This window comes from Anas platyrhynchos, chromosome 1 (genome assembly GCF_047663525.1).
Source record: "Anas platyrhynchos isolate ZD024472 breed Pekin duck chromosome 1, IASCAAS_PekinDuck_T2T, whole genome shotgun sequence".
In the NCBI taxonomy this organism is placed as follows: Eukaryota; Metazoa; Chordata; class Aves; order Anseriformes; family Anatidae; genus Anas; species Anas platyrhynchos.
This window is the reverse complement of record NC_092587.1, coordinates 13392540-13416464: the sequence shown is the minus strand read 5'-3', so window position 1 is coordinate 13416464 and position 23925 is coordinate 13392540. Positions and strand designations below refer to the sequence as shown.

At 38.4% G+C, this 23925-nt stretch overlaps 1 protein-coding gene and 1 long non-coding RNA gene across 3 annotated transcripts in view; one reads left to right on the top strand and one right to left on the bottom strand.

Moving 5' to 3' along the window:
- The window catches only part of RELN (reelin), a 286969-nt gene that overhangs the window by 200826 nt on the left and 62218 nt on the right, over positions 1–23925 (top strand). For both annotated transcript variants that reach the window (XM_027459428.3, XM_072031502.1), the window contains exons 21-29: positions 4101–4293; positions 6597–6709; positions 12453–12590; positions 13167–13353; positions 17327–17532; positions 18266–18437; positions 18825–19025; positions 21136–21371; positions 23181–23338. In XM_027459428.3, the coding sequence (XP_027315229.3) occupies positions 4101–4293; positions 6597–6709; positions 12453–12590; positions 13167–13353; positions 17327–17532; positions 18266–18437; positions 18825–19025; positions 21136–21371; positions 23181–23338 (1604 nt within the window). The remainder of the gene's footprint in view (positions 1–4100; positions 4294–6596; positions 6710–12452; positions 12591–13166; positions 13354–17326; positions 17533–18265; positions 18438–18824; positions 19026–21135; positions 21372–23180; positions 23339–23925) is intronic.
- LOC140000795 (uncharacterized) lies at positions 2996–13150 on the bottom strand. Its single transcript, XR_011806023.1, has 4 exons — positions 12723–13150; positions 5211–5450; positions 3420–3532; positions 2996–3106 (listed from the first exon to the last, which is right to left on the bottom strand). It is a non-coding gene; the product is annotated as an uncharacterized lncRNA (long non-coding RNA).

Below are 23925 nucleotides of genomic sequence, written 5' to 3'. Positions count from 1 at the left end.
AAGCCCTTTAATGACATTGTTTTCCCTCTGTTCTTGTAAAGCTAGTTTGTTATGGGGGGTCAGGCTATTTAAGACAGCAGAAGTTCCTCTTTTCCTCCTCTGAATTTAAATTAGAATCAAAATAATAAACATGAAGTTAAATCTCTATGCCATATATTAACTAGGATTCACAAAGCTCGGTCGTGGTGGAAATGTTGAACTTTCCATGCATCAAATAAAGAAGTGAAGCATTTGTAAGACTTCCTTACTATGTATGTATAAGTATTTTTCATCATCCCTGGAAGACAAGAACTCTATCCTTCACTGACCTTGCTTCTCTCAAGGGAAATTTTTAAACTTATACAAAGTCTGTACAAATGGATGCTAGTTAAATTAATTATTGTTGGCTTTTCCCAGCTGTGAGTCCATTTGGTTCTCATTTTCTAACTCATGACTTTCTGTGAGAAGAGTCTGCAGTAGCACTGACACCATCCTCTTGAGAAAAGTCTGACAACTGCTTTTTCATTAGTGGAACTATGGTAAATACGCTATAAATCATTCTACAGTGTGTCATCCTGAGGCCCATTTTCACTGGATTGCCTTTAATTGTCTATTAGGTCTTCATTTCTGCCTCAAAATCTGGAAATCTGAAATATTTATGCTTATAATTTGGGAAAAGTGTTTGAGGCTTATTTTTGTTGAAGAGGAAGGTTGTTCTTTTCAGTATTTGTTTTCATATAGAAAAGAGGGGTTTTGTTGATAAGTATGTGTTTTAAGCAAAGGTGATTTTTAAGTGTTTTATAATGATCTATAACTGGCACAGTCACTTGGTTGTAATTGTCAACATTTGGTTTGACATTGTTTCTAACAGCAAGTGTATACTGAAAGGACTCCTGAATACTCTTAAATGAAGTGTTTGATGATGTACATTAACTCATCACTTCTCCAAAATGCTTATACACAGGCCATGTTTTGACCCAAATGCTTCTGGAGTGTAACACAATATTTACAGCCACTTGCTGAAATACATTTACCTACTGATAAAAACACTAAAGCTTTTTTATTATTACTATTTTTATTTATTTTTTTATTCACCTGGATGCAAATAAAACAGCACAATATAAGAAATATAAACTGTCTTCAGTCAGGCTATGGTATTATGATTGAACTTGATGTAGCAGACAACAGAGTGTCCCATTCCCTCTTAAGCAGTCTGGGGAAAGACTGTAAATCTGGCTCATAATAAACTACCCTTATGGAGCAATACTATACAGCTGCCCTACATCAGCTTGACAGTTTGCCTGTGTTTATATAATGTTTTGTCTTTTAGTTTAATTATTATTCTGTAACATGCAGAATGTTTCTTTCAGGTAATCAACTTAATTAGAATATATTAATACATTTAGGAATTATCTAACAAAGTAGGTATGATGTGATATAAAAAGACAAAAACTTCTGCCTTTGATAGAAGCAGAGCTGGGGCCAGGATGAGTGTTTGGGGTCTGGCTGTCACGTCAATATTCTCAGTCAATGCAGGTTTACAAAATCAGCTGCATCCATGTGGCTTTTCAGTATTCCTGAAAGTACCAGCCTTGAAAATGTGGTAACTCTGGGAATCCCAGAGCAGTTTGGAGAAGTGCAGACTGGCTGACATTCACTGTGATATCATTCCCAGAAGTACCAATTAGTTGGCAGTGCTTGGAGGGAGAGCGATTGTTCTGAGGGCACCTATGGGTATTATGTTCCTGAGCCTCCACAGGTCTAATTATATACGTGCCAGAAACCAATTCACAACTACATATTTATACAAAATTGTGCCTTTTGCATTCTCAATTCCTGAAGATTTTTTGCTAATTATTTTTATGCCAGGGACATTATTCTGTCTTGTACAAAATCCAGAAACGTATTTCAGCTGCATGATTCCTACAACAAACAAAGAAAACATTTGGTATTCCAGCAGAAAAGCTTACCCCTAACCACAGGAGAGCTGAAGAACAAAAAAGTGGCAAGTAAGGTGGAAGACCCACCTTTAATGCTACCTTTGTTCAGCTGGAGGCAATTTGTGGATGATAAAGGACTTTGTGAACCCATAATGTGATTTCCTCCCGTGAAAAGAGCTCCTCATGGAACATCACAGATTGTCTTCATCTCCTCACTAGCTTCCATTTTTGCATTTCTTTAATATTTATTTTAAGCAGCTGTTTTGACTTTAATGCTTACTTAATGTACTGTGTACAATATAGCTAACTTATTAGGTTAAAATGAACACCAAACTTAAAAGGGTCTAATCATGATCTGAATTTCCACTAGGAAAAAGGATCGGTGTTTAAGATTATTTTTTTTTCTAATTTTATGGCAGTATTAATATATAGAAGGATTTTTTGTGGAAACAAAGACAAAATAAAAGCTTTAATTCTTTCCACCTAGGCTAAGTACCACTCCTTTCTTTTCTTTTATCACTTTGGGGAAGACAGCTTCTAAGCAGACTCTATCAAACAGTTTACTTTCAACTCCTTTATTCTGTTCAGCTGAGCTCCAGGTAACTGCTGTTACCTAAACGTATTAGCTTTTACATTTGCAATGCCAAATCATTATCCAAATCACTGTTGCATATAGCTTTCAACTAATGATACTGTACAGAGCTGATACCTGAAAAGCATGGTTGTTGTACTGGCACAGATTTCTCAAGGAGGCTTCTTTAAAACCGGGATTTCCCATTTCAGCCACAAATTCCAAGTTGCATTGTAGAAATTAACAGCAAGTCAGCATTAATTTTTAAATTTGTCATTTTGAAAAATAAAAGATAAAGTTGGAAGAAAAATGAATTCAGGCATTATCCAAACAAATTTTTCTGAGATGCATTCAGTTCTAACAATAAAGCCACAACTGTAGGTTGCCAGCTGGACTGCTGATGAACGTACACTTTATCCTCTGCTCAATTTAAAATTACCCATCCTGTTGAGAAGAAAAACACTGACAACTCCAATGGAAAGAGCAGGCAGTTGAGATACAGTTTTCTAAGGCAATTTATTGTCTTCTGGTCCAGCTGTTCATTACAGTACCCCAGCAGAGAAGGGCTGGTAAATATCCTCAGTCAGTTCACAGTGCTGATCAATGTAGAAGGCAGCTTCATGTGGTGTTACGGGGTGGATCAAGGAAAAGCAAGGTTAGAGAGAAAACAGAACTCTGGATCTTAAACTTATGTTAAATAAACCAATATAAGTAAAGAGCACACTACTTTCATTCTATGAGAACCTTCTTAAAAGCATTCTCTTTTGGAGGATAGTGTACAGGATTCTAAGTTTAAATCCTTATTACTTCTTCCTAATACATCCTTGCATTTGATTATTTTTTCCTTTTCAATAGTATGTAGGAAAAAATAAATAAATAAATAAATAAATTGAAATATCCTTATAATTTTAAACTGTGTATTGTGTTACCATATACGTGATAACTGGGTACCCTGTATCATGTATGTATGAGGCTTGATGCATTCCAAGCATTACTAACAACAAAATTATCATCTCCAGTCCACTCCGCAATGTGTTATATCCTGCAGAAAAAAAAGCAGAAGATAGGTGACATTCATTCTGAAACACTCAAAAGTCAGTGAATGCATTGCAAATAATATCAATTGAAAATCAATGGAATGAAAAGTCTACGTGATAAGAATATTTTAAACTAAATTCAGTGTATCTTTGCTGTCCGGTGTTTGAATGAAATTACAGCTGTTACTCTGACATGACCTTAGGCAATGGACACTCCTGGGAATGAACTTCCTTTTTGTTTTGTTTTGTTATTGGTGGTGGTGTGGGTTGTTGTGTTGTTGTTTTTTTCTGTACACTATCCTTTGCTTGATCCTAACTTGATCCTCCATTCAAAGTTTATACAGTAAGAACTAACAGAATAATTCAGTGTTTCACACTCTGGGATACATCAAGACCTTCTTGGTAATTTACAGAAGTATGAACTGAAAGATCTTTCTGTGAATTGTCATATCCCATGTGCCAATCTCCAGAACAAAGAAAGAAGTAACACTGTGTTTAAGACATAACCATTCATAATATTCCCTTCTGAATTATTTTGGAGATGGATTCTTATTCTTTCCTTACTTCTCTCAGTTTTACAGGAGATTCAAAGCTAGCTTCTAGCATGCGCTACGTGGAGACCCAGTCTATGCAGATTGGAGCTTCCTATATGATACAGTTCAACTTGGTGATGGGCTGCGGCCAGAAATTTACTCCTCATATGGACAACCAGGTGAAACTGGAGTACTCCACCAATCATGGCCTCACATGGCATCTTGTTCAGGAGGTGAGGCCAGTAGCAAGATCTTTGTCTTCTACAAATTCTGTTTATACAAAGATTATCTGTAATATACTTGTGACATTGGTCAAAGGAGGATTTTTTCCCTGTTCCCATTTCTATAAAGAAACCTTCAGCTGGAGTCAGTCAAAATGACTAATAGAAGTGCTTAAATTGTTATTCATGATATTTGGAAGAGAAATGTCTGAAAGTCTGAAACACGGAATAGTGGCAGGAATGGACCAAGTCTGAGGAAAGAATTGGGGCACTAGACAGAGCTATAGAATAATGGCTGTGATCTTTCCTGTGCTATTGCTTTGCTTTTCAAAGTAAAATGCATCTACTGTTTCCTGGAATTTAAATGGACATAAATTCTTTCTGCCTTTGTGCTCAGCCATTTTATAAATGGAAAGCACTTTCCTTCAGGGGATTGTAATGTAGAGCCTTTCATCTCCCATCCCTGGTTCAAACATAGTCCACGGCTGCAATGACCAACAGCTTCCCCCTTCGCTGGTGGAAGTGCAAATAGCAGAGCTCACTGCTATTTCCCCATGTGGCTCAGCCCTGTCTCAGCACAAATGTGAATAGCACATTTGGCTGTGATTTGTGCCTTTGTTTTCTATCTTAGATGGCAAGCTGGAGTTTCCCTGACTTCAGTGTGAACTAACAAACATCTATCAGCAGCCTCTGGGCAAGCTTAGAGGATGTCAGGGAACTGGTCCTGATGTCTCTTCAGTGCCTGTCCTGTATGTTCACAAAGACATTTGAAAGTCCAGTCTAACATCTTTTATGAGCAATGAAAGCATTTTCCTGCTTCACTTTGTTTTGCCATGTTGTGTTTTGCCACATTTACTTTGGTGGGCAGAGTAGAGAAATAGCAATAACTGACATTTTAAACTTTACAAATTAAAGTATTGCTTTCTTACCTTAAACAGAATTCAAATGAAGGCTATAAATACTGTAATACAAATGTTTTTCATGTCTTCTACACCTAGCAGGCAGGCATCACCATAGTGTCCAATAATAGTTCTTATGGGTTTTGTCTTTGCCATCAATGAAAGATCAGTTGCCTTCAGATTTTAGCGCTCCTTTCCTGTCTCAGTGGAGCTGTGTTCAGAGAAAAGAACTAGCAGCCAAATCCTTTTCCTCACACCACCCATGTTGCTCTGATAAAAGAGTAATAAAGAAGGCTATTTGTAGTATGCTTCAAGGATGTAATCTGGCCAATACACAAAACACTAATTAATTAAAATGTTTGAAAGTTTTGTTTGCTTTACACGCACTGATCAGATCCTATTTTATAAGATCTTTTATGGGAGATGAATCAACGAAAAATGTTTGAAAATTGCTGGAAAGGAAACTAATTCTTTAGAAAATGTACTGAAAAAAATAAAAAAAAATAAAAATAAAAAACAACTCATCAGCAACTAAAACAGAATAAGACACTAGATCTTCATTTAACATTCTAAGATATTTGAGCAATAAATTTCTCTGTGAAAAAATAATTTATTCTGCTCTTCTTTGTATTTCACCACATAAATATTCCTAATTGCTTTAACTACCATAAAGTATCATTGCCCTATTATTAGTTTCATAGCAGTCAAAGTATGCTATTTGCATAGGCAAGTGTCTCTCCCAAAGGTCTCCCTTGTGTCCAACAGCCCTCAAGAGTATGCGGGCAACAATAAACACCAAAAGGCTGTGGGAGAGGTAGAGGTGGTCTGGAGGCAGCTATGCTGTGACAGTAGTAGCAGAATGGATTCTTTAAATGGGTAACCAGAGTAATATACAAGTTGGTAGAAACATTCAAATGCTTTACTAACACCTCATCAAAGCCACACTACAAAAGTTTGAGGTTCTGTTCTGGCAATATATAAATAAATAAATTGAATATTGCAGAAAAACAGAGTAACATGGGAAGAGCAAGTCTAGAAAATGGTAAGGAGCTGGGACAATGGACAGAATTTAATGCCAAATTTAATTTAATTAAAAAAAAAAAAAAAAGACAATTATCAGATTTTCTGAAAGAAGAAAGAAAACTTACTAGACACCCTGTTGGAAAAAACAAAACATTAGTAACTAACACTAAACATATGTCTTTAAGTGAGTCATATGGTTTTCTGATATCCTAGATTGTGCCTAATCTGTCAGTTTTCTTAGAAATTTCCCTGGAGCATCCCAGGATTTTTCTGCTTTTGGGTCTTTCATGTCTGAACCCAGGCAAGCGTCTAGTTCAGTGAACGTTTAACCATTACTTCTGCTCCTAACTCTACCTCAACACTAAACCTGGTATTGAAATGCTTTATTTCAAGGAATGTCTTCCAAGTATGCCAAGCTGCCAGGAGTTTACATCAGCAAGTATTTACCACTCCAGTGAATTTACCCAGTGGAGGAGAATCACTGTCCTTTTACCACAGAAGACTTGGTGAGTATTCTTCTTTCTTTCTTCTTCTTCCTTTTATTTTATTTTTTTCTGTGTGTGTGTGTGCAGACAGTTCATCTACATTTACATTACTATTACAAAGCTCAAGTCCCATGTAGATCATATTCAAGCTACTGGGTGGGTTGCTGGGGTACAGGGGCTGACTCAGCCACAGGTATTTAACATAAAATGCCTTCCTCACATAACTGGAGTGAAATGTTGCTGAAGTCACCAGAAACTATTGTTTAGGATTGTTTTTAATGTATACTGTGACTCTTCTAATAAAGTTCAGATCTTTTCAGAAATAGTGCTGCTTGTCTGTAAATGGGTCACTGGAGGAAAGGTTTATTTGGATTGTTAATTTTTATTCTGAACATTCCTTATTGTTTACATCTCCAGACCAAAGCCTTGTATAAACAATAACTAATGATTCATTTCTGGGAATTTTTTACCTCTTGTTTCTTTTTATAGCATCTCTTCAAAAATAGCATTTTCTTTTGAAAAAAAAAATAATCAGAAAGTCTTGTCCTATTCATCATAGTGTAATCAAACCTTTTTTGTCCACCCTAACATTTTAATTTATTTAACTAGATTATTTCTTCCATTATTTGTTTTGAAGGCTTTATTATAATATACAAATAGAAGGTTGTTGTTGTAAATCTCACTAATCTTCAACCACTTCCTGAGTTTGAGAATTAAGTTATTCCAATTAGTTACTCTTTGCTTCAGTTCCACCTATATGCATCCCAACAACTGCAATGAGAACTTACATGGTTCAAGTTGTCATTGTGTTTTCCTGTCTGTTACCATTTTTCTGCACTTTCCACAGCCTCAAAACAACCAGCAATGATAACTTTCTCCAAAATACTTACCATACTTGCAGTAAAACCAATATGCAGAATTTCATATTTCCAGGCAAAACATCAGGGACAAAAATCGAGTCTTTAAAACATGTCAGGTCTGATAATACCAAAGACACAATTACAACGTACTAAGTCTTACGTGCTGTTGTGTAGCATCAGCTGTAAAATCTGTCGATCTTAGGAGTGTTTAAAAGTGCCTAGAATTATTCTGGTTGTACTCCAAAGCAGGCTGCTATTTTAAAATTTATTTAGAAGACATATACTCTACTCAAAGTTATTATTATACTCTGTATAGTTGATTTTAATACCAGTGTTGTGGCCCATCTTTTTTTCTTTAAGATCCAACAATTTTCCTCAGCATGTGAGATGACAGAAGCAAATAATTTCATTTTAATTTAGGAGACTGTAGGGAAAAATTATGGTGAAATAATAGTCACCTTACTGTTTTATGCTGTGCACAAATAATAAATATTTCACACTCTATCTTGTATCTGAAGAGATTCCTGTCTGTTATCAGAGTTTTTTTTGTAATTAACGTACAAATTACCACTGAACATTACTTTGCTCTTCAGAAAACACATTTTCAGTACAACTGTTGGGTGAAGAGGAAGAACAGCTGCATGTTCCCCACCAACAGTAACCTGATATCCAAAGCTGATGGCCACCTCTCTCACTCTCACCCTCCTTGTCACCAGCAAGGCTCTGTCCGTCCTTTGGGTTGAGACTGGGAGACGAACTTCTTGCATTTTTGAAGCATACTTACTAACAGAGGGCAAGTTTCTGCCTTTATGAGCCTTATGTGATGGTCAGTCCCTCCGGCACACCACTTTGGGGCTCTCCCCTTCCTTCCTTTCCCCTCTGCTTCCCTCTCATACTCTTCTCTCCTCTCTCCTCTCCATATCCACCACAACAAGAACCCAAGGGCAAAACATTAGTAATGGCTAGGAAAAACATTGCAGAGCAGCTACAGACAAGGACTATGGCTTGAGATCTCAATAGTCCCAATGTGGCCATTGGTGGCCTCAATATGCCCTCACTCCCCTGCACAGCCCTGCTACAATTTCCTGAAGTTTCATCCCTGCATACAGAGCTCTTTGCTGAGAGTTTGCACCTTCAGTACATTGGTAGCATCAGGCTGCATTACTGTGCTCATGCAGCCAGAAAATTGCTCATAACAGTACCTATCTCTGTTGTAAAACTTTCTGGGCCGGATGGTATTTTTGCACATCTGTCAATGTTCTGCATCTGGCGTGCATGAGTTTCCAGGGTCCCCGTGTTATCCCAAATTTGGTGCATTAGGAAATCTGTAACTGTGAGAGTTGTATTAGAGAAATGAAATGTATGCACCTGCTCTCTGAAATTGTATTGTACTTGAGCTGAATATTTCTAACACTGATGAAAATTAATTTCAGTTTTATGGAAGACATTTACATATGAACAGGCCTTAATGAGATACAAGCAGCTGTCAGTTGCTGACTTCATAAACAAATCAACACCTAATGACTGAATGAGAGTTTCAGGATAATTGGGCAAATGTAATTATGGTAACTGAGAAGGTAGCAAATGTAATTGTATCAGCTACAAATTTGCATTGGATCTTTAGATTTTTTAATATCAGGAGAGAAGACAATGATTTTATTTAAATCACATATCTGAAAAATTTTATAATAGAAAGAACATCGTTTCACTTGCAAGACATCTGGGACTCACCACAGTTTCCTTTTGCTTATCTAAAAAGTCACACAACGACAGTGACTTCTATTTGACATAAATCTGACTTAGAAAAAATGTCACCAGAAAGCCAAAGTATATTCCAATAACATTTTAGCCATATAGAAAAAAGCTGGGATGAAATATGAGAAATTGGAGAGGTTTATTTTGCTTGTAATAAAATGCTTTTGTAACTCCTCAATATATGCTTCCTATTTGAAAAGCCGTCCAAACAGTGACTGCCCAGAAAACCAGTATTTTATCACTGAGAATGCAGCTGACAGGCAGCTCCTTATTCTCTTTCCTTAATTAACATGGCTTTTTTTAAACTGTTGATAACCATTTTTAACAGCATAATCCTCTTAAGCTGTTGTTACCTTGAGGTGCTGAGCAGCGTTGGAAAGCTTTCAGAAGCAGCACGCAGGACGGGCTTTCCAGAGGCATTGCTTTTGCCTTGGAGATCTCAGCTCATCGCGTGTTCCCCTTTGCCCAGAGGGGAGCCACTGCTGCTTGCAGCCTTGCAATGGCCTGCAGGCCTCGCCTTCCTGCCAGGCCCCCACCACCCCCCATGTTTTGGGGACACGCGATTCATAGCAGTGAAGGTCTCTTTGGGGAAGACCTATCTTTGTTTGCAGCTAACAATAACCCCTGCCTCACCAAAGTGTTTTTAGCCCTGGGTCAGTTCTCCCCGCTGGCTGTGTAGGGTGGTTGTGAGCCTGGCACCCAACAGCTGGCCATGAAGCACCTTCTCAGCAATTTTGCAGCCAGCAGTGGCTTGTAAAACGGTGTCAATGCCATGCCAAGCAGCACCAGGAACTATGCTCAGAGCACACTGACACTTATTAGGGGCAAGGGACTTGCCCAAATTGCTCCCATGTCACTCTAAATACCCCCATGTCACTGTAAGTACCCCTGGGCCTGCAGGGTTGTGCTCCTCACATCTGCCCACACATCCCTAACAAAAAAACAAGGGAGCCAAGGCTACCATTCCCTTCACAGACAACGTGATACTATTTTACTGTGCTAGGAGTCTTATTTATATTCTTTTTTCTTTATACGCCTTAAAACGTTTCTCTGGTTTCGGTAGTGTTATTTTCCTCAGTGCACACCAGAGTTAACGCCGGCTACCAGCACACCTTCCGGAGTGTGATCTCTGTCAGGGCCCCCTGAGGTTCTGTTGATGCACTGTGGTGAACGTGAGCAACACCACCACTGAGATGTGCTGGATTCAGAGCACTCAGAAAATAAACAGTAAATAATCGTGGTGAATATTTACTTTCTGTTGTGCCAATGCACGCTTAAGAAGTCCTTAGTGGGCACATTACTGACGTTGTGCACTTTTAATGGATAATTCATAGCTCTTGTAATGTAACCCATCAATACATTGTATCCTGAGGGAGTATTTAATCCACAGATCTGCCCCTGAAGATTAGCTCTACATGCTGTAAAAATACTTACAGTACTTTCAATATCAAACAGCTACTTAAAACAGAAAACAAAGGTCATTTCAATTAAAAATCAAGCCCTTGGGCAGCTTCACTTGCTTTTTAAAGAAATTCATATATTTGAATTCTAAAAATTTCTCCTGGCATGTATTAAACTAACCTTTGTATTCTTCTAGCGTGTGACTGGCTGTGTAACTACTGTGCCATACTGTCCGTTTTAGCTGCCCAGATCTCCTATATCTATTTCATTTTCATACGTGTGAGCAGGTGTCTCAACCAGATTTACAATATTCATCTTAACACCTCTTATTCTGCATAAATTCCAGAGGGGAGTAGGAGGATTTTTTTTCTTAAATTAGAATAACAGCATTATATCCCATGCCATCATACCGTAGCTGTATGTCTCAGGAGCAAGCTTGGACATATTCTCCTACATCTTTTAGGAACTTCCTGCTTCTCCTTAGCCTGCCCTGTTGAGCAGAGACCATCCCAGCTTTATGCTTGATTTTCTCTTCACTGTTGTCAGCCTTGCCTTCCCTGTCCATCCCCTCCACAGCTCTACAATCATGCCACACTGACCATATCTTCTTTTCCTAGACCTGCCACGCAGCCAGCACAGCTCCTTTCGCTCCATCACAATTTCCCATTTTTATTTCACTTCACATGCAATACTTTTTCTTGTTCTCACCATGGACCCAGCCACTTTTGTATGAGCATGGATCAGATGGTGCCCAGCCCACCAGCTGCTCAGCATCCCTGTGCTTGGGAGCTGCCACCAGCCAATATCCGCAACCCATCAGATTTGCACTGGTTGGCAGCAGAGCTCAGAAAGGCTCGATGGTGACAGGAATTACTTTTCTGATGAATTGGTTTCTTCCCTGGCCTTAGTTTTTGATTGTGGAGGGTGAAAGGAGAAACCACAGCAAGGTTTTCTTCTTGAACAATATGACAAATATACAGTTTTGTTACATGTAGGCATGTAATCTAGTCCATCAATTCCCCAACTCCAGCCACTGCAGACCTCGCGTGTTATAGATTTTATTTGAATAGTTGGCCAAGAGCAGGCTATTTGCAGTGTGGAAACCAATAGGTGCTTTGAAACAGAATCTTTCTCAGAATTTGATGATCATAATGTCACCAATGGTATGTCAGCATTATCTTCTTTAGTATCATCTTGACAAAAATAAATTTCTGCATACAATAAAAAACAGCCAACTTTACAATATAGGCCAGTATTCAACACAGACAAGTGCTTAAACTCAAGAAGTTTAATTTCAAAGAATAATTTTTAATAATAAATATCAGATTAAACTTTTTAACGCAATTTATACCTTAACTGTGAGCAAAAGTATAAAAATCAAAGTTACACTCTGGATCCAGCTTTCTAGTTTTGCATCCCTGCACCCTCACAGAATGGCAATGAATAAAAACATGATACTATTGATTGATAGATTTATCTTAAAATAATGTGGCCATTAAGTATAAAGTCCCTGTAGCACCTCTTCAGATTTCCTTGGAAATATTGTTATTAACTGCAAAGTCCACTATCTGCTTTGCAGTGAGTTACATCATACAGAAAGTTCATGTACAAGAATCTGTCTTTGGTTGTGCCAGTTTTCCCAGGCTGGACAGTGATTGTGATATCAACTTTTATTTTTTATAGTTGATTTTTTTTTTTCCTACAGTTCCGTAAAGCATCCAAATTAAAGCGTTGTTGTTGGTTTTAAGGTCCAGTGCTACGCGTTTCCGCTGGAGTCAGTGCTACTACACAGCACAGGATGAATGGGCCTTGGACAACATCTACATCGGGCAGCAGTGTCCCAACATGTGCAGTGGACACGGCTGGTGTGACCACGGCGTTTGCAGGTACAAAGCATTTGCAAGTTCAACAAGCTATTGGTCTCCAGATACTTAGGTATTCTTTTTTTTATGCTTTTTCTTACTTTTCAATTAAAAATATTTAAAAATAAAAAGTGAGAGTTAAACCATTAAAGCTACCTTAAAAGCTGGTTGCTCCACATCTCTCTGCTCAAGAGCCTGTACCCTTGGGAAATCCATGAAGTGGAGGAGCTTTCAGTGGCATGGGGCTGCCCTGCTGTAGGTGTCCTGGTGAACCAGTTCACAGATGAAGCTGTTAGGCTGTGTCAAACAGTCCCCAGGAACCTACTCAGCTCTACTTTGCAGCCTCTGTCAGACAGCTGCGATGCCAAGGGAACAGCGTGCTGCCTGCCAGCTTCAAGCTCTCTGGACACAGAAGGGTGTTTTTTAGAAATAAGATATAGCTTATTTCCAGTTATCCAACGATTCCAGCTTGTTTCCTGGAGCCAAAATTCCAGTTCTAGAATGACAGATTTTTTTCATATGTAATTTTAAAGGGTCTTAAGTAACTGTGAGCATTAAATAAGTCCTTTAAAACCTTGTTATGCTTATGCTTCCTTCTAGGTGTGACTCAGGGTTTCAGGGTACTGAATGTCAGCCTGAAAATCCCCTTCCTTCAACAATCATGTCTGATTTTGAGAACCCAGATGGCCTGAAGACAGAGTGGCAGGAAGTTATTGGGGGAGAGATTGTAAAGCCTGAAGAAGGCTGTGGGGTCATCTCATCTGGCTCCTCACTCTATTTCAACAAGGTACCAACAAGGAATGGGAGACTGAGAAAGGCGTGTAGTAATGTAGGTGTGAAAGGAACATGATGGGGTTATATGACAAAGAAAAGGAAGGTGGCAGAAAGCTCTGAGCAGCATGAGAAGTGCATTAAACAGCACAGCTGTGCTCTGCAGGTAAAAAAACAAGCAATCAAAAGAGATAGGGGGTTATGTGGATTATGTATCCAAGAAATACCTCCTGTAATGGAAGGAAGTAAATTACCAGTGTGCTGGGAAGCACATACATTCATATCATCTTAATTGTGTGGTTTCTGTTTTAAAACTCAGCTTCTTCTCAGCAACTCCCAACTCCCATTTGTCTCTGTTCTGTAATGTTCTGGGAGAGGCACCAAGAAAGGTTGGCTTTCAGAGAGGACAAAGAGCTTACTCTGAGGTCAAAGGACCAAAATTAGTGATAAAGCAACCCATCCAGACTTTTAGAAAGTGCCTGGTTAGCCTGTAGGAGAATATTCTGTTGTATGACTTGGAAGTTTTACAGATAAAAGTAATATAGCAAGAATAAGATATAGGGAGATCTGCTAATCAATAGCAATTATAACTAAAATGAAAAGAGATCTTTATGATCAGGTGCAAGACTATGGGTTGTAATCACAGATTTATTTTTCATTGTTGCTCCTCAGTTCTAATTCTGTTGTGTTGGGTTTTGTGTTTTTGTTGTTGTTGTTGTTCTTAATTGAAAGGAAGGGTAAAAAATGCAGATACATGCTTCTCTTTTAAGGGTTTGATCAAACTGCCACGGCTGTCATGAGAACCAGATTAGTCCCAGAAGAATAAACCAATATGCAATGCTATGTAATCATATGTTGTTTACCTCATTATAAAAATCTAACTCATCAAATAATTTTCAGCACTCCTGCACAGTCTCACATTCAGCTCCCCTGGAAATGCAGCACTGTGCTGTAAATTTCATAATAGACCAATCAGTATAACTAGCTAATTGTGATAATTGGATTTTTTTTATATAATTGTCTTCTCTGTTAGATGTTTTTCCTTCTGGCTCAGTTCCTTATGCCAAGTTTCTCAAAGTAGTTTGCTAAATTAGAATTAACCTGCTATGATCTTTCTTCTGATTTCTGCTAAGGAGGAGTGAAAATCTCATTTAGAAATTCTTGGCTTCTTTCTATTGATCTCTACGGGTTAGGTTATCATTCATTTCTTGAGTAGTAGCAGTCTCTGTGCCATCAGCTGAAGGTGGCTTATTTAATTTCTGTTTAGATCTCTTTCAAGGTGTCTAGTGGCCATGGTGATAAACATTATAAAAATTTTTGTAGTTGCCCAACGATTCTGTATTGTTTTGGGAGCTTGTATTCACAGGCTCTGTTTCTTTGCAGTTGCTGAAATAGCTATTTTTATTTGAATGTCTAATGTTTACTGCCATAATCAATCACTACTACCAGAATTAATGTTGGCTTTGTTCTGCCAACCCTCTATCTTTTGTTTTCCAACTCATATTAATCAATTGTAGGTGTGTTGGAATATAGAGACCTCTTTCAATTAGCCCCTGCAATTCCTTTGAGGCTTTATGTAACTCACACTCTTTCTCAATTAACCTGGTTTTGTGGTTAACCCTTTGGCAGGCAGAGCCAATTTGGGGTAGGGATGCTGTAGACATGTAAAAAGTATTCAGAATAGTTTTACACCCAGATCTCAATCAGTCAGTGGGGACATATCTGCCCACGGGATACAAATGGTGTTGGCATCTTTATTATCCATAGAATAGTGGAATCATTTAGGTTGGAAAAGACTTTTATGATCATCAAGTCTGATTTTATTAAGACAACTTCCAAATCTTGTTGGTCTCAAGAAGAAAAATGTTTGCAAAAGTGAATTCCCAAGATATTACCAGTGTCATGACACAGTGCCCTGGGCCAGTATTAGCCATGTAGGGCTACACTGGGAAGATTGGGGCTGCATCCAAGACTGAGCCCATCTCACTCTCATGGCACCATTTGAGCACCAGCTGGGAACCAGCTCATAAATTTTGTTACTGATGTCCAGCTAGATCCGTGCCACTTGTTTATCTCTAACTTGAAATTTGTCAGGAGGATCACGGATGTATGAATGAGAGACAGGGAAAACATCACTTCTGCTTAAAATTAAGTATTGTTTTTACAACTTAGCCCAAGTTTATCTTTTTAATCCCTTTTTGTGCTTGGACAGGAATCAGTGATTTTTAGGTAATCAGAGCCAGTAGGCATGTTGCCAATCCTGCTGCATTTTGGGAGGTCTAGTCACTGTTAATGCAGATGAATCCAGGTTGCAACCACTTTTAATGAATGCAGAAATATCATACCCATGTCCCCTCTCCAGCTGCGCATGTTTGGCTTTGCCCTGCCTGTAGCAGCTTGTGGCAGCACATCACTGTGCTGGTGGAGGGCTGTGCCAGGCATGGGGCATGCAGGTCACCTTTACAGGGACAATGCTCTCTCCCTTCATTCTGTCACACCGCAGGCAGGTTTATAACATGTATCATAATCATTCAAGCCTGTTGCTGTGCAAGCCCACAAGCTCAGCCTCAAGCAGCAGAGTGGAAGGGGAAGGGGAGATTTCCAGTTATAGTAAAAGGTTCTTACACCGTAAGGCTTCTTTTAGCTGAATATCCTCTGTCTTCTTTTACCAGCAAGCACAGAGTGACCATGTTAACCACAGCATAAATGTCCAAGAGCTGTTTCCTGCTAGAACTCAAAAACGTCCTCGGGAATACTGTTCTCTGCATCTTATGAGGTTATTTTTTCTTTCAGCTATCCTGAAACTACATCCACGGGTTTTAGTTTAGAAACTTCAGATTTACAATACTTGCTAGTAAAAGAACATGGGTTTGTGTATGAATAAATCCTATTCACATGAGGCATGTAGAGAAAATGCTCCTCCCCAGTTCTGGAGTAGGAGATGAATCTCACTGCTGTAATCCTACATGCTTCTGTAGAAGTAACTGGAAGGAAACTTGTCAAATGGCCTGATGCCAACATGTGGGAAGGCTGTTCTGTTCTCTGTGCATATAGCACCGGGTAGCAGCTGGAGAAATGAATGCCACATAACTGTAGAGAGGAGGATCAAGTAGCAATGGTACTTTGAATGCCATGAATGTAAAAAGAAAAAAGACTGCGAACTGAAGGTGAAGTCACCCATCCTCACCAACAGAGGACCAATGGGACAATAGAGATAAAATGTCTAAGTGCAACTGAGAAAATAAATGTGTGTGTGTGTGTGTGTGTGTACTTTTGGCTGTTATAAGGACCTAAAACTTGATGAGGCAGAGACAAGCTCGGGATAATTTAAGTTTAAAATATATGAGGATATAAAATGCAAGTATCTGAACATAATTGAATTTGATTGCTAGGTAAATGAATAAATAACTAAATAAATCAGACTCTAGCTTCTGAGATACTCTCCTTTCACGAAATGCAATAGGCATTATCAGTAGTATAATTTCAGGTGACTCAGCAACACTATACAATTCAAGAGAAATGAGATCAGAAATGTCTTTTTACTGCTTTATGTTCTATCAAAAAGCTGATGTTCTATGGTCTATAAAAGCTGAATGCTTAAACATTTAGCCCTAGTTGGTTTGTGATACCCAGGGTCTGCTCTATGTCTTCCGAAGGTATTTGGTACCATGAAGGAGTCAGGAGAACAAGGAAAGAGATAAGATAGTTGTGTTGGAATTGTGCTGTGATGTTGTATTTTGTGTTGAAATGTTGCGTCTGCAATAATAAAAATGCTTGTGGGATCACACCAGATAAATTAAGACATAAAGGATGGCCAAACAGTACCATTGTCCTAAAGATAAAAAAGTGTCATGTTAACACAAAATGCAATGCCCATCATGTTTCTCTACAATATTCATCTGTGCTTGACTTTAAAATATGTCAATTTGTAGTGAAGGTGACATATTTAATATTATTTTTACCAATTCTTTTCTTTCTTTCTATTGTAGGCTGGAAAAAGACAGTTAGTAAGCTGGGATTTGGACACTACCTGGGTGGATTTTGTTCAGTTTTATATCCAGATAGGAGGAGACAGTTCTTCATGCAATAAACCAGACAGCAGAGAAGAAGGTGTGCTGCTGCAGTACAGTAATAACGGTGGCATCAACTGGCAACTGCTAGCAGAAATGTATTTCTCTGACTTCAGTAAACCCAGGTATAATTTTGTTCTAAAATAAATCAGTTAAATCCATACTTCATCATCTCTTTAAGAAAACTGTTTCTGAGTCTATGAAAATATTAAAATACAGTATAAACTGTAGTGCTTATAAGCCATCCTTATGTAGAAACTTTTCCAGACTGCCACAGTAAATTCCTGCCACCATGAAGGAGAAAACTAATGAAAGTGGGCCTTAGAAAACCTGTAGGTAGCTTGTCATTCCAAACTGAGATTGCAATTGAAATTGCATAGATATTAACATGATTTCTATTACCATAATTGGTAGTTTTATCCTCACATCTCTTTACTTTGCCTTGCAATGAACAGTATTTCCAGAACTATTGTAACTCAGCAAACTCTCTTTTTTTGAAAGTGATCTAGGCACTTGAAAGTATAAAACTGTTTAACTTTACTTTGTCTCTACTTTGTCAAAATTACAGGAAGCTTCCAGCAAATAACCATGTCCCCAGCTATGCACTATTCATTGCCTGGCCATCTAATACATTAGTTTTAGATAAAACATTTACCCCTTTGGAGTAATCAAGAGCAACAGTCCATACTTCCATTGGCAGGCAGATGTTCAGCCATTTCCAGGAAAGCAGGATCCATCATACATACGAGTTTCTTGGGAAGACAAATGGCTTTCCTGCCTCTTTTTCCTATTTAGTGATATTTTTTCCCATTTCTCTACAGTGTTCCCCTAAAGTCCTGCTGAATTTCTGTTTTTCAGGTTTGTCTATCTGGAGCTGCCAGCTGCAGCTAAGACTCCTTGCACCAGGTTTCGGTGGTGGCAGCCCGTGTTTTCAGGGGAAGGGTATGATCAGTGGGCTATCGATGACATCATTATTTTGTCAGAGAAACAGAAGCACATAATTCCCGTTGTTAACCCCACCTTACCACAGGTAATAAGCAAGAGCCATCTGTGGGCATCACCATGAAAAAGGAGCTGTCCTCTCTGTTAGTAGAAATTTCTTTGAATTCAATTTTCTTTGAAAATATTGAGCATAGTTAAAGAGACATTTGTAGTGCTTGCAGCTGCGTCTCTCTCTGCATGGTACTAAGCTGGTTCTTACCATAATACCATCAGACTCCTAATTTTTACAATCGATAATGTAATTAGGTATCATCTCCTCAGAAAGTCAAGGCAAATTTTGACAATTACAATTTTTGGACAATCACAGAAAAAGCAAATCGCAAAATATGAAAATTGATAATTTGGGAAAATATTCTGGAACCACACTGCAAGGAGATAGTACTTGTTTTTTTGCCTTTCTTTTCCTTTCTAACAGAACTTTTATGAAAAGCCAGCATTTGATTACCCTATGAACCAGATGAGTGTGTGGTTAATGTTGGCCAATGAAGGGATGACCAAAAATGAAACTTTCTGCTCTGCCACCCCCTCTGCCATGCTGTTTGGTAAATCAGATGGAGACCGATTTGCAGTGACTAGAGATTTAACGCTGAAGCCTGGATATGTCCTGCAGTTCAAGGTATTCCTTAAATATAAGTCCCTTCAAGTCCCAGAATAGCAGTGAAACTCCCCTTATTCAATACTTGCAAGATGTCATTGGGTCATAGTTCAAAACAATGTAATAAGTTATAAGACTATGTAAAAAGATGTGTAGAGCACATGTATGAATTCATACAGTATAAAATATGATGCTGCTTTCTAACAGAATAGCTAAAACCTTGGTGCAGGAGAACTTCTTCCCCCTCTGGAGAAATTTTAAAGGCTTGTTGTTCGTTAACGAGTTTCACAAGTGGGTTGAAGTGACTGTCATTATATTTGAGTCAGTACCAGGAAATGCTACTGCACTGTCAAGGGAAAAAGGATTTATCCCATCTGCGACTACAAAAGCTCCAATGTGGTTTGTGTACATTTTTTGTATATTAAACTCTTTAAGGACTTACAAGCTGCTCTGTACTCCAGTGTGGGTTTTTCAAATAATTACTTTTATTGTCAATGAATATAGGCTTCAATTAGCATTCTCTTCTTTGTAGGGCTTACAAAAATTTTAGTGGTCTGACAGTGCAACAGAATATAGGCTCCAAAGAAAGTGTATTTGCTTTGACAAGCTCTTGTTTCTGAACCCTAATCAAAATTTTATTGAGTTTATAATGAAATCCCATTGGTGAATTCTGGAGGTTGGTTGCAATGCAATTTTAATGAGCTCACCACAAATACATGGTCCTTACATAATTGGTGGATACAGACACTGAATAATTTACAAGTAGAATTATTAAAGAGATCAGTTGTTTACAGGCAGCTTTTCAAATATAATTCCCACAGTCCTGTAAATAGTAAAGTTGGTTAGAAATAATAGGATTTGTAAAAGATTTCATTTCATCTAAAAGTTATGCTAATGAAATTCTGTACAAACTGAGGGACGGCAGTACAATTTCCAAGTGAATATTGTTTGCAGTTTTATACCTTAAACTGTCTAAAACCCAAAATACTGTGATATGTAAATACCATTTAGCCTGGAAAAGATGTGGTTTGCCTCTTGACCATTTTCCACTACTTCAGTGACTAAGTCTTCATTCTCTAAGTTTTATGGTCAACAGCAATTCAAAAATTGTTAGTCTGAAAAAGCAATACCTAAAAACATTTCATACACCTTCCATCATGGAAGCCATTGGCAATGTAATGTAAATATACAGAACATCAACAATATGTGTCAGAAAACAGTGAGTTCTTCTATTGTTTAAGGCCTTAATTCATATTCCTCTCTTTTTTTGGAAAGGTTTTAAACTGGCCTGCATAGAAATGTGTTAGTCTTATTTGCATTCTTTAATTTTAAACATATGGTTAAATGCTTTCCTGAGTTTGTGAAATTTCCATTTTAAATAGCTGCCTGGAATAATTTTGCATTGATAAACCAAAGACAGTCAGTTATCAAAACTATTTCATTTTAGATGAATGATTTTGTTTTATATTCCACATTCTACAGCTCAAGTAGAATTTCTGCAATATAACAATGTAAAAAATAATATGTTTCTAGTAGCTTGAAAAATGAAACTGGTAGCAAAACAAATGGTTGGCTTTTGTCTTAGTTATGTTTTCATTTCACATTCTAGTATTCATTTTTCTACTGCCTCCAATTTTGCTCATTTCTGGGGACCAGAAATGCAGTGCCAGCTCACTGACATTATTATGAAAAGTCGATGATTTGGCAATGGTCAAGGGTTACAGCCCAAGGCAAGGGGAACCCTGGAGTCAGTCTGGCACACTGGGGTGCACTGCAGTGGGTTATATCAGAGGATACAGCTCTTCCCCTTCCTCCTGGGGACACAGGTGCCTGTGCAGAGCTTGTTATTTGTGGCCTGCTACATAGCAGGACCTTTGAAAAATGTGTTATGTTCTTTGCACATTTTGCTGAACCTAGCAACTTGACTGAAGGGTGGTAATTTTAACAGAGAAATGTTGTGTATGTGTAGGACTCCAACTCTAAGCATCAGCCACTGTTTGCCAGCAGGGTTCAAAGGAAATGTTCAGAGCTAAGCTCTCCAAAATGGAAAGTCAAAGGTGCTTTGCAGCCAATAATGATAAATAACAGTGCAGGTTTCTTCAGCTCATATCTGATGCTTTGCTTTTTCCAGCTGAACATCGGCTGCACTAACCAATACAGCAGCTCTGCTCCTGTACTGCTTCAGTACTCCCATGATGCTGGGCTCTTCTGGTCACTTGTGAAGGAAGGCTGCTATCCTGCATCTCCAGGCACAAAAGGATGTGAAGGAAGCTCCCGTGAGCTGAGTGAGCCAACCGTGTATCACACAGGAGACTTTGAGGACTGGACTAGAATTACTATTGTTATCCCAAGGTCCCTTGCAGCCAGGTACCCTATACCGTCAGCTAGCGGTGAATTAGCTGCCTGTTGTTTGAGACTATGTTAGGAAAAAATTGCAAGCTGTGAGTAAAATCAGTGTTAAAAATCTGCAGGTCTGGGAAAAAAATATATTATGCTCTCCAAAACAGGGAGAAGCTTTCCATTTTTAAGGTGTCAAACCATCTATAAAAATAAATTACAAAGCAACAAGGGGATCACAACATATTAATTTTACATCAATCTCTTCATCATGGATCTGTCTTTCTTTAGGCCTATTAGTTGGGTCAGGGGAGCCAGCAAGAAGGTGATAAGTCACTTGAATCAAATAAGCCATTTCAACAGGATTAATTTTACACTTACCACCGGGCAAAGAGACCCTTTGCTATCTGCACTGCATGCCATCAGCAGCAGAAGTCCCCTAAGCCTGCTGGCTCCTGTGTGTCTCTCTGTAGTCAGTGGCTTTAGTGTTGCCCCTGGGTTTCAGCCCCATTCTCCTGCTACAGGCTTCTCATCTTCCAGCCTCAGCATGGAGTTTCAGTATGCAACATATTGTGAAGCAAGGGAACCAGTGCCTTTGCTTCAAGGAACTGAAATAGCAGCATGTACCGTAACAAGTTTGTCTTTTCTTCAGTAATTAGCCAATAAAAGCAGGTGCCAAATCACACAGATCTGACACCAGCTGATTTGATTTACCCAAAACAAGCAGTGTGGAATCAATAGCAGCAATCTGTTTGGCATTATGTTCAGTAATGTGATCAAGAATAAAAAGCTCATGCTAATACATTAAAAATGTAAGTATTGGGAGTATGAAGAGGCTCCCAGTATGTTGAAGACTGAATTGTTATGGGTCACTTTGGAAATCATGATTATCTTGAGAGCATCCCGTTTTATCAGCTGGTGCAAAGCACCAACATGATGATTACCTACCTACCAAATCCCCGTGAACAGTAAGTAAAAAGCAATAAACATGTTATACATTAGGCAGAATAGCAAGGAGGATCTCAGTTAATCTACTGGATTGATAATGAGATTTTAAATCAGCTCTCCCCTCTGTTGAATCCAAAAATGATTCAACTAAAAGCCAAAGACTTAAAACTAAAAAAATTATATTTTTTTCTTTAATAAATTTCCTATGCACTGGATCAGCTGGAGTAATTTTGTGTAGTATCCAAAAAGTCCCAAAAGCAAGTCTCCAAAATCCCTGAAACAGTTTTAGTTATAGAGGTTAGAGGTTAGATTGCTATTTTTCAGGAATTTTGTGTTGTCACCCAAGAATAAAATCTTTGTATTTCTATCCACATATCCCGTAGGTTACTTTATCTGACATTTGTAGACATTGGATGATTTTTCCTATATCTAGTTTATTTTAAGTTTTTTTACTCAAAATTATACCATCCTATAACAAACTCTGCATCACTGCCGTTACTGAGTTATTTTCATAAGTACTGTAAGAAACTGAATTCTGGCATTTTAAAATGTAATTAGCAGTTCAGGTTGAACTATACTAAAAGGCATCTTCAGAGTCATACCTAGTCTTTCATTCTTGTTGATAAAACTACATGATCTGTTGTTTGCATCACAGTGGTGGACATAGGCCAGAGAAATAGAGCAAATCAAAATTACATCCCCAAAATATGTGGAAAAAATATCCATATGTGAAGTTGCACAAGCTATAAGATGTTACAAATACTTCCCAGGCATCAGCTCGCTAATCCAGGAAAGGCTGTCTTTGTCTTAAACAAAGATCACAAAAGGTATACAGTGGGTATTAATGCTGGAAATAGTAATATCATGCCTTTTGTTATTGTTCCTCTACAGCAAAACTCGATTCCGCTGGATCCAGGAGAGCAGCTCCCACAAGAGTGTGCCTCCTTTTGGCTTAGATGGTGTTTACATTTCTGAGCCTTGCCCCAATTACTGCAGTGGTCACGGGGACTGCGTCTCAGGGGTCTGTTTTTGTGACTTGGGCTACACAGGTAAGAACCTTTTTTAGATGGTACAACAGTAAACACTATCTGAGTTGCTGTTGTAAACCTAGCATCTTGTTTTTCCTCTCCAATATTCCAGGAAAATACATGATGACATAAATTTCATGGGCTGCCAGCAAGAATCTTTTCGTTAAATAAAATTTAGTACAGGAGTCCAGTGCAGACAAAACAGAGCAGCTGAAGACAGGAGACACTGGTGATGTTTCTGGCAACTGTGATCTTTGAACATCACCATCTGTATAAATGGGAAGGGACTAGCAATGAAAGTGAAAACAAAATAAAATATTATAAACTAAAAAGTCTGCTTAAAAACCTTTGGAACATCTTCAAATGAATTGCTGCTGGTTTTGAGTCCCCTGGCCATCAGATGGCATGGGACCAGGAAGGAACATATGTTCTGACAGGCCCTTCTGCAAAAAATTTCTGCTCACTTGTGGTTTCTGGGGCTTTTATGCTGAAACAAACAAACACACACACACACACACACAAAAAATACCCAGTGAAGAAACAGAGATTGACACAACCAGTTGCATACTGCACTCTTTTCAACCCTCTACCCCAACAAAGCAATAAGC